Source organism: Acanthaster planci, linkage group LG09, assembly GCF_054643075.1.
Source record: "Acanthaster planci isolate LZ-2023a linkage group LG09, COTS_SCS, whole genome shotgun sequence".
In the NCBI taxonomy this organism is placed as follows: domain Eukaryota; kingdom Metazoa; phylum Echinodermata; class Asteroidea; order Valvatida; family Acanthasteridae; genus Acanthaster; species Acanthaster planci.
The window spans coordinates 15,450,336-15,465,474 of record NC_141785.1 but is presented as its reverse complement, the minus strand read 5'-3'; the positions used below and the strand labels follow the sequence as shown (position 1 = coordinate 15,465,474).

The 15,139-nt window shown below is 42.5% G+C and overlaps 1 protein-coding gene and 1 pseudogene across 1 annotated transcript; both read right to left on the bottom strand.

The window, feature by feature from the left end:
- Positions 1-34: 34 nt before the first annotated feature.
- LOC147798210 (large ribosomal subunit protein P2-like) lies at positions 35-5,462 on the bottom strand. The gene is made up of 3 exons (XM_087140782.1): positions 5,309-5,462; positions 1,534-1,706; positions 35-582 (listed from the first exon to the last, which is right to left on the bottom strand). The coding sequence occupies exons 2-3, from the start codon at positions 1,703-1,705 to the stop codon at positions 413-415; spliced, it is 342 nt and encodes a 113-aa protein (XP_086996908.1). The 5' UTR covers position 1,706; positions 5,309-5,462; the 3' UTR covers positions 35-412.
- Positions 5,463-7,754: 2,292 nt separating this feature from the next.
- Positions 7,755-14,368, bottom strand: LOC147798209 (very long chain fatty acid elongase 6 pseudogene; annotated as a pseudogene).
- Between the last annotated feature and the right edge of the window lie 771 nt (positions 14,369-15,139).

Here is a 15,139-nt window from a genome sequence, read left to right as displayed (position 1 = left end):
AATCAGACCACACCACATGAATCAACACCTTCAATTTTATGTACTTGAAACCACATAATGATTTTATTTTCATGTTTCTGCCACATTTGTAAGCATGCGTGGATAGTTTTACAGTTTTTTTCAACTCTGATCACTTAAGTTAAAAAAATGTATCTATCTAGGATCTCTGCATCGGCCGTGCGGCTTGCAAGGAGACATATGGAAAGCCATCTCAAAAAACAAAGGGCCAAAGTGATATTGAGGTTTTTAAAAAGAGCTCCGTTTCAGGCGAGCGTCCCATGAACAGGCGTGTACCGGATGTGGTGCACAGCTTTGAGTTTGGCGTTGTGCCGTGTGAGTGAAATGGTGCCATGACCAATGTTGTTAAGTCCCTAAGCAGCCTGATGTAGCAGTGATCGGGGTCTGGGGGGGTCTAGTCAAATAGACCAAAGCCCATGTCATCATCCGACTCTTCTTCCTCCTCTTCTTTCTTGGCCTCCTCCTCTTTCTGCTCACTGGCTGCTCCTGCTCCTTCCCCACCTCCTCCGGCCCCAGCGGCGGCTGCCACGCCCCCTGTGGGCACAGAGGCCAGCATGGTTTGGCCTGGGAATCACAGAAGTGAGTCAACAAAAAACACCAATTCTAAATATATCGAGGATACTGTTTATCAAATGCTTTTAAACACTTAAAAATTAACAAATTTAGACCTTGGTCACCTTATTTTTCGCACATAATTTGTGCCCCTTAGATAGGAACAAACTTTTCTAGCTGGACAGTTAACATTTGTGTTCTCAGTGAAACAAAAAAGATAATCATGGCTTCTCAGCCGAAAGATGGTGTTGTAATTGGATCATCACAGAACACGACTAGTTTCAATGTCATTAGTCCAGAGTTAAATAGCTTTCAGTAATTCTGTGGAAAGCAGCTAGCCTGAAAGGTCCTAGATATGAATTCTTATGAATATATGAACTCCTTTTAAACAGCTGTAACAATGAAGTTTCCTCACAAAGTGACATCACATTTTTGCTCATAAATAACACGTATATGCAAATTTGAATTACCATAAAAATAAAACAGGAGGCAAAATGCCCTTTTTGACTGAAAACGTGACAATTGAAAATAAAGTTGAAAGGGGTTTTAAGGAGCGTTTACAAGGTTTGTATTTGAAAAGAAAAATTCTTAGAAAAATGAACCATTTTGAAGATTTGATACTCCGCCTACAGGGCAATCATTTGCCACAGTTTTAAGTTCCAAGTTAGACCTTGCTGAACTACTAGTAATAGAGTTTCTCTGGCAAGGTTTGATGTTGCCAATTCCGGTCTGATTGTACTTTATGCAAGACTCATTTGACCTCAATTTCCAAACATTCTGCCAACATACGAGGACAGTCTGAAATTTCGGACCGACAATTCACTACACTTCTGTTGGACAGCTGCAAATCAACAGTTCAACAAGGCTAAACACACAGGCTGGAAGACTTCTAGGGGCCAGCCAGTACAAATACATGAAATAATCCCACCCAAATTTTAAGTGAGGAAATCTCGGATTCAGTACCTTGGGCGATGACGTCCTCGATGTTCTTGCCCGACAGTTGCTCGATAACCCTGTTCAGGGGTTCATCCTCAACTCCCACGGCCACAGTCTCCAGGATCTTCTTGATGTCATTGGCGGAGGGGGATTCATTGCCGCCCAAGACGGCCAGCAGGTAAGCGGCCACGTAACGCATTCTGATGGAATTTCAGAAAAGTATGTTACCAACAGGCACATAAAACATGTAAAAAATCTGTGCAGCTCTGGCAGGGTTTGAGTTGCAGTATTACTCAATAACTTAATTATTCAGTTACATTTCTTTGGTCAATCTCCTTTTGCCGCAACGGTCACGGCCAGTCAAAAGTTCCTTCTGCTTCTCCCTCTACAGTGCACAGACATTAAATGTCATTGGCAACTGATGACTGGTTGGGCAACTTGGTGCTGATTGTATCTTTGCATAGGAGGGTTCATCAAAACCACTGTGACAATATGGGTCGGCATGCAGAAGGCTAAGAAATCCTAACATAAAAATCTCTCAGAGACCCAAAGTCAGTATACATGTACACATACACAAAAATACAGCCGTCCTATTAACTGATATTAATTGAAACTGTGATAAAAAAAAAAGAACGATCACTTTATATAAAATTATGACTCGACCAATTCGGACGCAGGAGAGGCGGAGACGCTGCGTTGTCAAGTTAGCTGTTTACGCATGTCTAAAATGTTGAGAAATATGTTCTTCCGGGGGTGATGATATTTTGCAAAGAAACAGTTGTAAAGATGTGCTTGGATTGTCGAGGGATGAGAGGTAAGAGTGGTAGAAAAAACCTCACTTTTTGACAGTGACATTAGGCAGGTCAAATGGGCTATCAATATTTTCAGCCGACTCAGCACGCACACGGCACCCACACACACACCACAGACCGTTGTGAAATTGAGGGTGTACTTCCGAGCAGCTTTGTCAAAACATAAAGCATGTAAAATGCCATAGAAATACACAGAAAAATTCTTTACAACCTCCTCTTTACTGTCCTGTTTTTAATTAGAATAAAGAAGGTAGGACGATTTAAAAACAAACTTTTTGTCAGAACCACTCTGCGTGACGCGCAACATCGCGCATTGGAATGGTGTCGAAGCAAACTGTTCCCCCATAATCATTTTCTTTGGACGATTCCATTGTGTTCCATGTGACCTATGATCCTGGAAAGGCTATTTTCAGATTCCTTAAAACCACAGCAAATGCACCACGACTTCCAAATTTTCCAAAATGGCGACGCAAAGTGGTAAACACCGATCAGGTAAACCATCCATGTTTTCTTACAAAATGTGGCACAATTAGGCATTTTGAATGTTGAAAGTTAAAATAGATGTGTTGATCGTCAGAATGATGTATGGATTGCCAAATTATGTTGAGAGAAACACTTCGAGACACCGCGCTGAAATCAGGCATTTTTTCATTTCATTCAGAACCGCCGGTTGCCGCGATCAAAGACGTGTTTGAGCGCAACGTTGAACAGCTTTCTGGGTCGGAAGAGTTGGCTTTATTATTGACCAATCGCATCATTCAGATGGAAAATTACTTGAATGCAAAGGAATGGACTTAAGAAAGGCAACTCAAGAGGATACCCAGGAGTTGGTGGAAGCAAGTGACAAAAAGTTTATTGGACAGTATACATTTTTATAGCCGACACTTTTTCAACTTTTTTGTTTTTCCTGTTGATGGTTTTTCATAAACTCCAATTTTTGCCATATGCTCATGTAGAATTGGAAGCTGTGACAGACCTCATTTCCATTGATCGATAGTGTGTGCCAAGTCCCCTTTAAGATAAGCCAAAATTTGAAGTGTACAGTGCCAAAATATTTGTAAATTTTTAAGTGGAAAAAACACCAAATTTTTTCATTCATTGTCATTTTGGGCTTTTTTTTATATGGCTGAAAAACGCAATTGATTTGGATTAGTTTTTTCATCATCAACTCTAGAACGAAAAGTTGTACTTCAAAAATTCTTTCTGTTCTGTGTTAATTTCATTAAGATGCTTCACAAAAGCTGCAATTTCATCATGTTACAGAAACTTCAAAATTTTAGTGACATGCCTAATAGGCCTAGGTTAAATTCTACAAAATACACCTAAACCCTGATGTTCGATATAAGTAAAAGTTTATTATGAGGGTCTTTAGGGGTAAATAGCGCAAACCGAGGTTTCCTCAGGTACAACTACCTGACCCTGGGAAAGCATTTTTCAAAGCCCCATAGGCTAGCGTTACGACACCATGTAAACAGTGTTGGCTCTAAGTTACACGGAATAGTGACTTAGAGTTCTCGAAGTAGTCATCATGGTCATGTAATGATGTACCATGTGAACTTATTTATCTCTCTTAAAGCCATATCTCCCTGTGGGAACTTATTTCACCCCAACAGTTCTGCATAAAATTTGGCTTGCAGTACTCAGTACTACCAAATACTAAGCAGTAGTCCGAGCCTGAAGGACCTAGCACTACAAATTACTACTTCTGGCTAGGTTACTTCCATTGTTACTTGTAAGTTGTACAGAGAATAATAAAGCCATGCATTCATAGTGCCACATTACTGTATGGTAGATTGTCTTATCTATTGTATTTAATGGCTTCAGAGAACAATTAGGTCATATCCTCTTACAAGCGACAGCACTGAATACTACATTTCACTACTAAGTAGTACTTTGTAGTAGGGCCGTTAGCGTTAAGTAGGCCTAGGGCATGTTGTAGGGCCTACGAATTTTCGGGCGTCTCCCGCCCCCCGTCAGGTGCGAATGCCAGAATGTGTTGTTGTTCTTACTTAAGTAAGTTCCCACAGGGAGATATGGCTTTGAGAGAGATAAATAAGTTGTTACGAGAATCCCTGTACAAGGTCAGGAACATCATAAAGTATATCGGGTGTCGGTCACTTCGCCCCATTTCCACTTCACCCCTTACCACTTCGCCCCATTTCCACTTCCTCCCATTCCACTTCGCCGTTTGAAGAGGATGAGAAATACATGTAACCTCAATGCTAGTCCAACCATATGCATTAATTCACCATAATGGACAACGCAGGTGACATTAATTTAATACCGTAGAGTTTTCTATAAAAAACTACATGTCATTTCATGTCGTTTGTGGAACTCCTCCACCATTTTTTGAAGAGGCTTATAACACACTCAAAGCAGACGGCAAAGTCATGAAAGTGGGGATGGGGTGAAGTGGAAATGCGGCGAAGTGGGAAAGGGGCAAAGTGTAGATGGGGTGAAGTGGGAATGGGGCGAAGTGGAAATGAGGGGCGATGTGGGGATGGGGCGAAGTGGTTGGGCATGTTAGGGATGATGTGGAAATGGGGTGAAGTGACTGTAAACCGGTGTATCGATGTAGGCCCTACCATGGAGGAATATGTGTTTTATTCCTCCATGGCCCTACCATCTGACCATGGAGGTAGAATGTGATTCTACCTCCATGATCTGACCATATGTTCTGTGTCAGTGTGTGCAAATTTCGCATGGCTGGAGAATAAAGCTGCTGGTGCGGTTCCCTTTTTCACAAAAAAATGCCCTGAACAAACACACAAGTATGACCAGCGGGCCAATTCAAGGCACCAGACTAAAAAGAGTTCGGCTTCACGCAGGGCTAGATCATGTCGATGTTCGAGTAGGCTTAACAAAAATGTTGGCATTCAAACTATCCGTTAAAAGATGGCATATCATTAAGGAGTATATAATGATAAATTCGGGGTCAAGATTATCATGCCTGAAGAACAAAAACCGTAGCTAGTTTGGAACCTACTTACTTTAAGTCTTTTCTAGACACGAAACGGAGTGCTCGCTTTCCTCGCAATGCGTGAATTACCGAAAGGCAGAGGTCATGCTGTCAGGTCAACACCGGGTTTCACAAAAGCTTTTCACGGGCTTAAAGGAACACACCGTACCAAACTTTTTCCATAAATTATAGACTTCCTCTAAGTGCGGCTTTTGTTCAGCCTTCGGTTTGGTGAGCAATGCTCCGCCGCATCGCGCACAGCCCAAGGTTTTGAGGTTTGAGTACCAAAGTGAATACGTCACGCGCACAATTATGTGTGCAAAAGGCATTAGCGCGAGAACCAGCGCGTGAACAAAGATACGTGCGTACTCGTTGGCACTGTACTCTCCAGTTAAAAATGACGTCACACTTACGCGCGTGACGTATTACTTTGGCGTACCACAATTTTCTCATACGCGTAATGTAGTGTAGTTGCAGCCCGTGCGCTTCTTTTTGTTTTCTTCCTCGAAAACGAACATCAGCGTACATGTACATTTCACCATGGAGGAAGGAATTAGACTATTTCATTTTAAACTACAAATTCTGATTTAGCCATAAATCCCATTCCCCAGTGTCGTAACGTGCGAGGGAGGGGTTTGAGCAACATGAGCTACCGCGGGGGAATTTAGTCTTCCTCGGTTTTACGTTTCATAAAGCTTTGCTGCAGCTTCCATGCAACAATTTCACCGAAGTTGCTCTATGGTTTCGCAAAGCCTAAGCTTCCAGCAAGAAATAAGACAAAGGGGCACCCCTCCACATGCCCAATCTAAACTCTAAACTATTTTCACCTAACATATCCCCGATTAGACGTCTGAAAAGAATTCCTGAGATTCCAGTGAAACGATGACGTGACCAATTCCTCCATGCCAACACCAAGCACCGGGAGGGGGGTCTCTCCGTCTCATATTTTGTTTAATTATGTTCCTTTACACTGCAGCAGTTAGTCGTTAAAGCAGACTTTTTGTGGCCTTTATCTTTATGGTTGCGCTCGATTAAGCTTATCCGCCCAAAGCTGAAGTGCACCCCCAATCGACGAAAAGGAAGACAGGTGGTTACAAACAGATTCTTGCACGCGTTCCGTGAGTACGTGAATACACCAGTGTTACACCAAGGGAAGCCTCGAAATGCAGTGTACTCGCTATGGCATTCTGGGAAAAAGGTCAAGTCCCCGCCACGTTCTAGCATGTACGTCCGTCCATGCACGAACAGTCCATCCATGACGTCATTACATTCGGGCAGCCTCCAGAGACCCGCTCGCCAGCCGGGGTAGTAGTGGCTGACACCAGGGCAGGCACGAGAATCACGTGATGGCTGAACGAACGCTCTCGGTAAGTTTGACTTACACCTGTAAGCTAATCGAACGCACCCATACATATCACATGCTGGAGTAATTTAGTGCTCCGTGTCAAACGCGCATATTTTACAGTACATGTACATGTACTTGCGCGCCTATGCGGTGAGTACCAAAAAACACGCCCTCTTTTGTTCCGCTCGGAGTGGATAGCGCGAGAATCAGCACGTGAATCAAGACGCGCGTACTCCATTCGTTTGTACCACACTTCCCGGTCCAAATTACGTCAAGCTCCCATGGCGCGGCTCAGTCAGATGAAAAGGTCCTCCGAGAAAAGATTTCAAAACTGGTAGCAACTGTAGTGGGCTAAGCGTAAATACGCAGCAAACAATACATGTATAGTCAGATGTTGCATAGGCCTACACATAACATGGGACTTTTTGTCTTATATTCGAGTACCCAGCGGCTGAAATTGTACTGCAGCCTGTGCTACTAGTATAAGTCATTCTGCATGGGTTTCTCGATATCGTACTCATTTTCCTTTCCTGAAAAGTCACAAAACGGACAAAATAGACAGGGGCGGATCCAGAAGTTTCCAAAGGGGGGTGGGGGTGAGCGTGATCCCAGATTTTCCAAAAGGAAGAGGGGGGTTGTGAACTAACGGTAATGGTAAAACGTCCTTACGTCATCGGGGTCCAGAGCCATTTTGGATTCTAGGCGCTCTGTTGTGCAATCTCAGGCAGTATGACACCTCCTTATATCTTCTCCTTCCCTCTTTTTCTTTGGTGAAAAAAGGGGGCGTGCGCCCCATCCCCATGGATCCGCCCCTGATAGCACAGCCCGAAAGGGGGAAAAACATGCAGGAAAGATTACTGGGACCATTATGAAAAGCAGGCTATTGGCGGTCTCCAACCACTTGTCATTCACCTGCCACAATAACACTGGAACATCAACAGTGAACAACGACCCGTCGAATGGATATGTAAGCTCCAAGCAATACATGTAGCATTGAAGCAACGACATGACATTTTATTTTTCCTTATATGTGTAACCCCACCTCAATTCCTTCGAAATATCAGTGGCGATATCGTAAAAAACGTGTAAAAACGCTTCTTCACACAATAATTCACGCTACTCAGCAAATGACTCCAATTAATGGGAGTGTTTTTTTTTATTTAAAAATCTTTCCATGAAGAAAAAATACAAGACAAATCAACACATATGGCGTTGAACAATCAAGTCTGAATTTTGTAAGTTCACATCATTGTCAGACCATCATATTATTCGTCGTCACTGATGCTTCATAATGTCATACAGAGTCAAATTTATAACGAAAGGCCGCAAAACTGAAAGTTAATAGATATCACTTCTTTAATACATGAAAATCCATTTGGGAGCATCCGTATTCTCAGAATACGAATTCTAATATGGGTTAATTATATGTGCAGGTATATTTCTCTTTGCTTTTCATAGACTGCTGCATTAGTCTATATCACATACATGTACATGTATCTACTACCGAAAATGGGCCACTTGGGAGACATTCCCATAGGAACGTGCACAAATGTTTTCAAACTTTAGCGTCCCATAATTCAATGTTCCCGAAACCGATCTTAACCAAACTTTGCATGTTTTCTTTTCAGACCCTAATCTATCATCTCTCAAAATGTGGACGTAAAAATTTCCTCCTTTTGGTAGTTAGAGCATTAGGGAGACACTGAAATGTCTTCCTAATGTTGAAAGATGTACCAAGATTTTCTCCCGAGTGACCTATTTGGAAATATAGTACTTCTTGAACTACAAATAATATAACCTGCAAGTCTTGTCAGTACGGCCGAGTTTATGTCTTAAACTGATCACATCATACAATAAAAATAAAAACATTTCAAAACAGGGTAAGGCTGTGATATATAGGTCTAATAGGAATTTCTGTCAGTATAACAGGTGGTTAAATTCATTAGATAAATTGCTTCCACGCATGGATGAGTTGCTCATATCTTTCAATTAGTGAAAAAAAAATCTTGTACGGTTGCGGAAATTAGACTTGAGGACTTCAAGTATCAGAAATAGAAATATATTCTGAAAAATTCCTTGCCCACCATATACAAAAATATGGAATCAAAGACGTGTCTGCACTGGTCTCAATACCTCATAGTCTGGTTGAATAAATAATAAATGTACATATCATTTGATTTGGATAACTTTATATATTTACACAATACAAGAGCACTGAGACTACAAAAAATGTACACGTAACCATTCGAATATCAGAGCGAAGTACAAAAAACCATCCATTTCCAACAGTGCTCCTACAAAACAAAATGAAAGAAGTTTTGAAAAACGCTTGTTTCCCACCGATTTCAAAAAATGTGGCACATGTGCATGTAGAGTGGTATACACCGAAGGCATGGACAATTTCGGACTGCAAGGTAGGGCTACGCCCCTTCGTCAACTGCCAACTCAACGAGTAGGCCTTTGAAACGGAAAAACCACAATGTGCACGTACTGCAAAATGTCACATTGCGTCAATGTGGACGTGCACTCTCCCAAGATCGTCCTCTATAAAACAAGGTGACAACGAATCATCACACCAAAACAATGGACATCAATCAGGAGTCAAAATGTGACATTGCAAGTTTCACATTTGTTTTTCATTGTCATTTTGAAACAGTGCATTTCATGTATATGTACCTATCACAACTACTGAGCCGTTATATTGACTGTTTTATCATTGTTATCATAATCTTTAACTTGTAATCTTATTGACGACTGGTCACACCTCAAGCCGTACACAAGTCTCACCCGTTATTGATAGGTTTGGAGCTCACAGCCAGCCACAACCCATTGCTTTCATAGCCTGAAATATCGCATGTTTCTCGGCCTCAGCTATGATTAAAATTTAATACTCAAATTATCATTGTGTGCTCTTATTGAAAAGAAAAAAGAAGTTTCAACGGTATCTCCAGACAGTAATCAAATATTGTGAGGTTCGATAATTTTATGCAGGTTCACTCTGACCATGCCCTGACATATCGCTATATAAGGTCTACAACGGGAAGTGTGAGACTAAATATACTTGCTAAATGAATAATGTGTGGTGTCTAGCAAGCACTGATATTCAAAACCATCATCATGCATTGACGCTCGGTCAATTAACACAATGGTTCATCGTTATATACATCTCATTATCTACGAGACTGGTACACAATCCGATTATCGCTTGCTGGCTCCAAAAACATTTAGGTTAGAGAAACAATTACAATAGAAGAGTGGTAGAATTGCTCCTCGGAATCTGCTACCGCGTCATTCATCTGGCATGCTTATACAGAACCAATAAAACCGATTCGATTACGGCTTTTAAATGCATGAAATGTATAGCCGGTAGGGGGCCTACCCAGGCCTGACATCCGATGGCATGAGACTTGAGCCAAGGGCTGCATTTCTCAACGATGACGGTCCGCTGTAATTGTGGTTGTATGCACAGATCCGTCACATGTGCACGCCAACCCGTGGGATAAATGATCTCTCCTTACATCTGGGTCCAATGTTGGAAAGTGAGTGCAACCATGCAGTACGCTTTGGACTGCACTGCATTTCTGAAGAAACAAGAAGTGCATGAGGAGCTTCCGGAAAGGCTCTTTCTACCACCCAATTGCCGCATTTGGAAAGTCACCCGCCTGCGTTTTATATATGTTTGAGCGATAAAGTGAAACATTCCACGAAGCACAGTTTTTAATGTGAGATAAGCACCAATTAAGCACCTTGAAATGTATAGGCCTTGATGACGGGCTCCAATGATGAAGCACAAAAGGCAAAGACCTTACAGCAAAGGTCAACAACCTGTTTTCTTTGTGCGAGAATTCAACGTCATTACGATAAAATAAAAACTTCAAAAGAACACTTGTCCGTCCTAAGCCATGCGCCTTACATTCCCAGGCACTAAGGTTAAGTAACTACATTATCTTTCACGTGACGACGGCCCGTTGAACTGCCGTTTTTTGCACATTGTGAAATACCGCCGGCGATGGCTGAAGTCCGCAAATCCAGACCGTCTGATATTGTCCCGTTATCTGCTGATAAATACATAAGGTCACCACATCGAAGCCTCAAACATCCAAATAGAAGCGTGTTAAATGGCAACTAGGCTAGGGTCGCCCGATTCAAGGACCCTCCAATGTTCCGATAAATCACAGAATGAACACCCGGGCCCTTGCCAAAGACCTTTTCGACATTTATCACTCTATCTGGACCACTGTTCAACAAACTATGCATATCAGTTTTTCTATTGACAAAACTCCCGAAATGACAAAGCAGAAAGGGTTACAAGTTACCACTTGCCTTTTCAGAGTACATGTAGAACACCAAACGGTGACTTTTGGTCAAAGTTGAGACTCTTTGAGTCAATAATTGTACGGGATGTATAGTACCTAAACAATACAGCAATCACCCTCACTGACAGAGGCAGTGAACAGTGGCTTTTGTCCATTGTCATAACAGTCTTTGATAGCACGGCAGAACACAAGAAATACACGTATGTACAAAAGTCTTCCTACAGGACTTCTGTTTTGAAAGAAAAAAAAGCAAGTTATTTCACGCCACTATTCGACCACTGCATCATCCCACACGTCTCAAATTTGGGGTTGAGACGTGGTCCACGAATGGCTGAATCAGTGCAGCCAAAAGAACAGTTTGAAAATCTGCCAGGGAAAAAAATCATAATTGAACCCTCTACCCCACCGTTAACTGTTAATTTCCCCAGGAAATTGAGCAAGAAAAATAAAAAGTTGTCTGCTCCCCTCCCCCAAAAAAATCCTACCCACGCCCGTGGACATGTATCATGTAGATAGAACTGTACAGTCCCGGCCAACCTGTCATTGGTTACTGATAATTGAAATGACTGCTCAAACATCACCAAGTGAATGAATAGCGTCAGAATTGATGTGCGTGCCAACAGTTCAGCGTACGTCAGCAGGGTGCAAGTCGCAACGAGTCATAAAGTGCTATTTAATATTTAAAAATATAGCTGTTTGATGATTAACTCAACGGGGTACAAAATTCAGCTGATTTTTTTAACCGCCAATTGAAAATTGATAATTCTGAGGAACCTTTAACCACAGGTCCACGCTCAAACAAAGCACTGGTTGTACATTACCGTTGGTATATATTTACTAAAAAAACCCAGAAAGAACTGACTATTTTTTAAAAAAGTCACATATAAGTAATTATTCAAATATCGCATTCATAAATGAAGTAAATTAATTTGAGACTGAGTAGCTTCTTACAGAGAAGTGAGTATATAAACCAAACATTTTCAGGGTGTAAGATCACTCTTTCCATTAGAAAAATAACCTGTGTTAAAACTGGTCTAATTAAAACTCAGCTGCGATAAATGCAAGACTATTTTGAATGAACACCTGTTAAACTATTGAGAAGCCAGATGATATAGAAAAAATAAAAATGAAACATTTTAGTCTCCTTATACTTATTTGTCAAACCTCACTAATCAACTAGTGTCCATGGTAATTTCCTAACCAGGACATTAATTAGCTTCAAAATTTAGTCTCTTTTACAACCTGAGAAAATTTGCACGTGGTAAACATTTTACGAGTAAAGAAGGGAACAGTTATGAAAACATTACGGTAAGAGTTCCACATACCGACATTGCTTATTTTCCCCTCAGGGGTATAGTAGCCACCACACAGGAAGAAAATGTCTTAAAAAGTCAAATTTTGCAGGGGCAATATCGAATACATGTTTAGAAAATACTTCCAATTTTTCAGACCAGTGTCGAAGGTTTTGTGCACAAGGTGTCAAGTGATGTCTGAGTATGGAATCCAAAACACGCTGCTAATATTATCGCAGGCTTTTTGTTATACTTTTATCCAATTCAAAATTATATCACCATTTTTTTTACATTCAGTTGCAGATCTAAACGCTCTGAAGATGTTAGCCGATGAGAAAGTCTTAACGATTAGTAATACCTTTGACCTGTGTAGCTTTATCCAACCGAAAGTATACGTAAACAGAAGAGACGCACCCTCGCCTTTCGAGACAAGGGTCGACCCAGGCAGGCGATTCTAATCCATCTTGTAAGCATTTACCCCGTTGGCGTGGACTCCATTGATGTGCTTGGAATCGGCGTGTGTGCCATTTGACTGGGGGACTCCGTTGCTGTCTTTCTCGACGGCAGGTTTGGGGGATGGCTTCACCACCGGGGAACGGACAAAGTAGGCCTGGTAGAAATAGTGGGCGAAGAGGAAGAAGTAGCTGGTGTACATCAGAAGGGCAACGTGTAAGTTGCGATCCGTGGTAGAGCAGAACTCCCCATTGGTGCGGTAGTAATAAGCCAGGGCGTTGACTACGACCCCTACAATCATCTGCGACATCTGCAGTAGGGTGATGCTCACGTTGATGACACGGGGTATGCGGACCAGACGAGAGGCCCGCAGTGCGTAGTAGGTGTACATGATGGCGTGGACGGTGCAGTTGACGATGATGAAGTACCTGCCCGGGGCCACAAGCAGCGGATAGGTGTACCATGTGTAGACCATGACAGTGATGTGGTGGTACCAGTGCAGGAAGATGAGCTTCTGCTTCCGGAGCACGATGAAGAGCGTGTCCCCGAGCTCCGGCAGCTTGGACAGGACGAAGAGGAGCGACCAGAAGCCGTTGACGCCGGAGTAGCCGATGTCGGCCTCGCACATGGTGGCCTTCCAGCCGTGCAGGTTCTTGTAGAGGAAGAGCTCCTGCCAGAGCCGGAAGGCGCAGAGGTTGCTGAAGATGGCCAGGCCCAGGGACCACAGCACCAGAGGGCGGCGCAGGTCCAGCTTGGGGCGGTCCCTCATGAACCACTGCAGGCCGAAAATGACCAGCACGTATATAACGCTGGCGTAGATGGAGTCCACCCAGTGGGTCTCCATGGTCTTGATCCACGGCCGGTGGTCAAAGTCCTCCTCGAAGGAGAAGATGGCCTGCTGGAAGACGGGATCGATGTGGTCCAGCATGTTGATGGCGGTGAGCAACAATCTACTCTCCCCAAAATGACGAGCGATCGCCCAAGGAACCCCACACGTGTTAAGCAGTACGATCCGGCACGGCGTGCACACTGGAAGCGAATTGATCGGATGATCTGAGTTACCCACGATGCCACAAGGTTATGGGGTCATTTCGTCTGCGGCAAAGTCCATTCACTTTATTCACTGACAACCCGCATCATTTTTGTCACAGCCGACTCACGCACGCAGTGGCTGCTGACGCCCTTTTCGTGGCAAAGGTCTCGATGTTATCCTCCAGATCACGACACGGGAGGATCAAAACAGCGCCGAAATTTACCAGCCGGTTTTGCAAGTTGAAGCAATTCTCCAAGGTGTGCTTTTCCTTCCGATCCCAACAAACCCGTACCGAAGTCGTTCCGATGAGTTATAGCATAAAATATGCCCACCATACCAACCACACGGGGCCGGCTTCAGGCCTATTTTATGCGTGCATGAACTGCAAACACATGGAGCAGTGGCGTGTTTGCATAATAAACCCACTTAAATGCAGCCCTAGCGACAGATAGAGACGGGTTGAAGGTCGAAGCAAACAACGCATGGTATGCGTAGTTAACAAAATTGCAAAGTACATTGGCTTGTGTTGGTTACCTAGATTGCGCTGTTTCCAGAAATATATATGCAAGTAATCTCATTAAGTTGAAACTTAGAGGTCGCAGATCATTTTCTTCACATGTATACAGTGCATGATGACTGACACATCTCTTCTTCAAACTAGGCTACGGTATTTACTATTTTATTTTGGTTACAAGAACCTGACTGGTTCAACTTATTTATAGTTTGGGGGTTCGATTTTTCAAAATTTCGTCATAACGTTAAACACAGCAGAATAATATCAGAAATGGGTAACTTTCCCAAGGCCAAAGTTTCTGTCTGTCCTCGAAACAAAAGCACTACTCAAAACAAAATCAACTGAAAAACGTATCAAACTCAAAATTCTCCAAGGATGTTGCAGAACAAAACAGGATACTTCAATTTGTCGAAGTATGAAAAACATAGGACTACATGTGTAAATAAATTTAAACATAATGTAACACCCACTCGCTTCCTGAAATAGTCACATTTCACTGATAGTGACACGCTCACGTTGAAGTCACTGTTGCATACACATTCATGTTTCGTGTAGTCATGGTCGTAAATCCCGGAGAATAGGGGTATATATCCCCTAGCTTTTTTTTTGGGGGGGAGGCTATTGAATCATCCCCCCACCCCAACTTTTTGTGGTGGGAAAACTTGAAACTGAGGCGAACTGGATTTTTTATGTCCTTGTTTCTCATCATTTTGCAACACACAACCCTCATCCCAAAATACCTCTGAACTTTTTCTTCAGAGAGACGAGAAATCAACACATTGCTCCTCACTACCCGCATTGGGTGGACATTTTTTGTTCACACAGTGATCATTATGCTTGTTCACACACACAAACACACTCCACAGTTTTTTATACGCCAAAATGACCAAGTAAACACATCGAACAGTA

What these genes read in the sequence shown, in the direction of transcription:
- LOC147798210 (XM_087140782.1), bottom strand. Translation starts at nt 1,705, where the DNA reads ATGCGTTACGTGGCCGCTTACCTGCTGGCCGTCTTGGGCGGCAATGAA. An exon ending in CGAGGACGTCATCGCCCAAG is followed by an intron (nt 583 to 1,533) that starts GTACTGAATCCG and finishes TGTGATTCCCAG; the next exon opens with GCCAAACCATGCTGGCCTCT.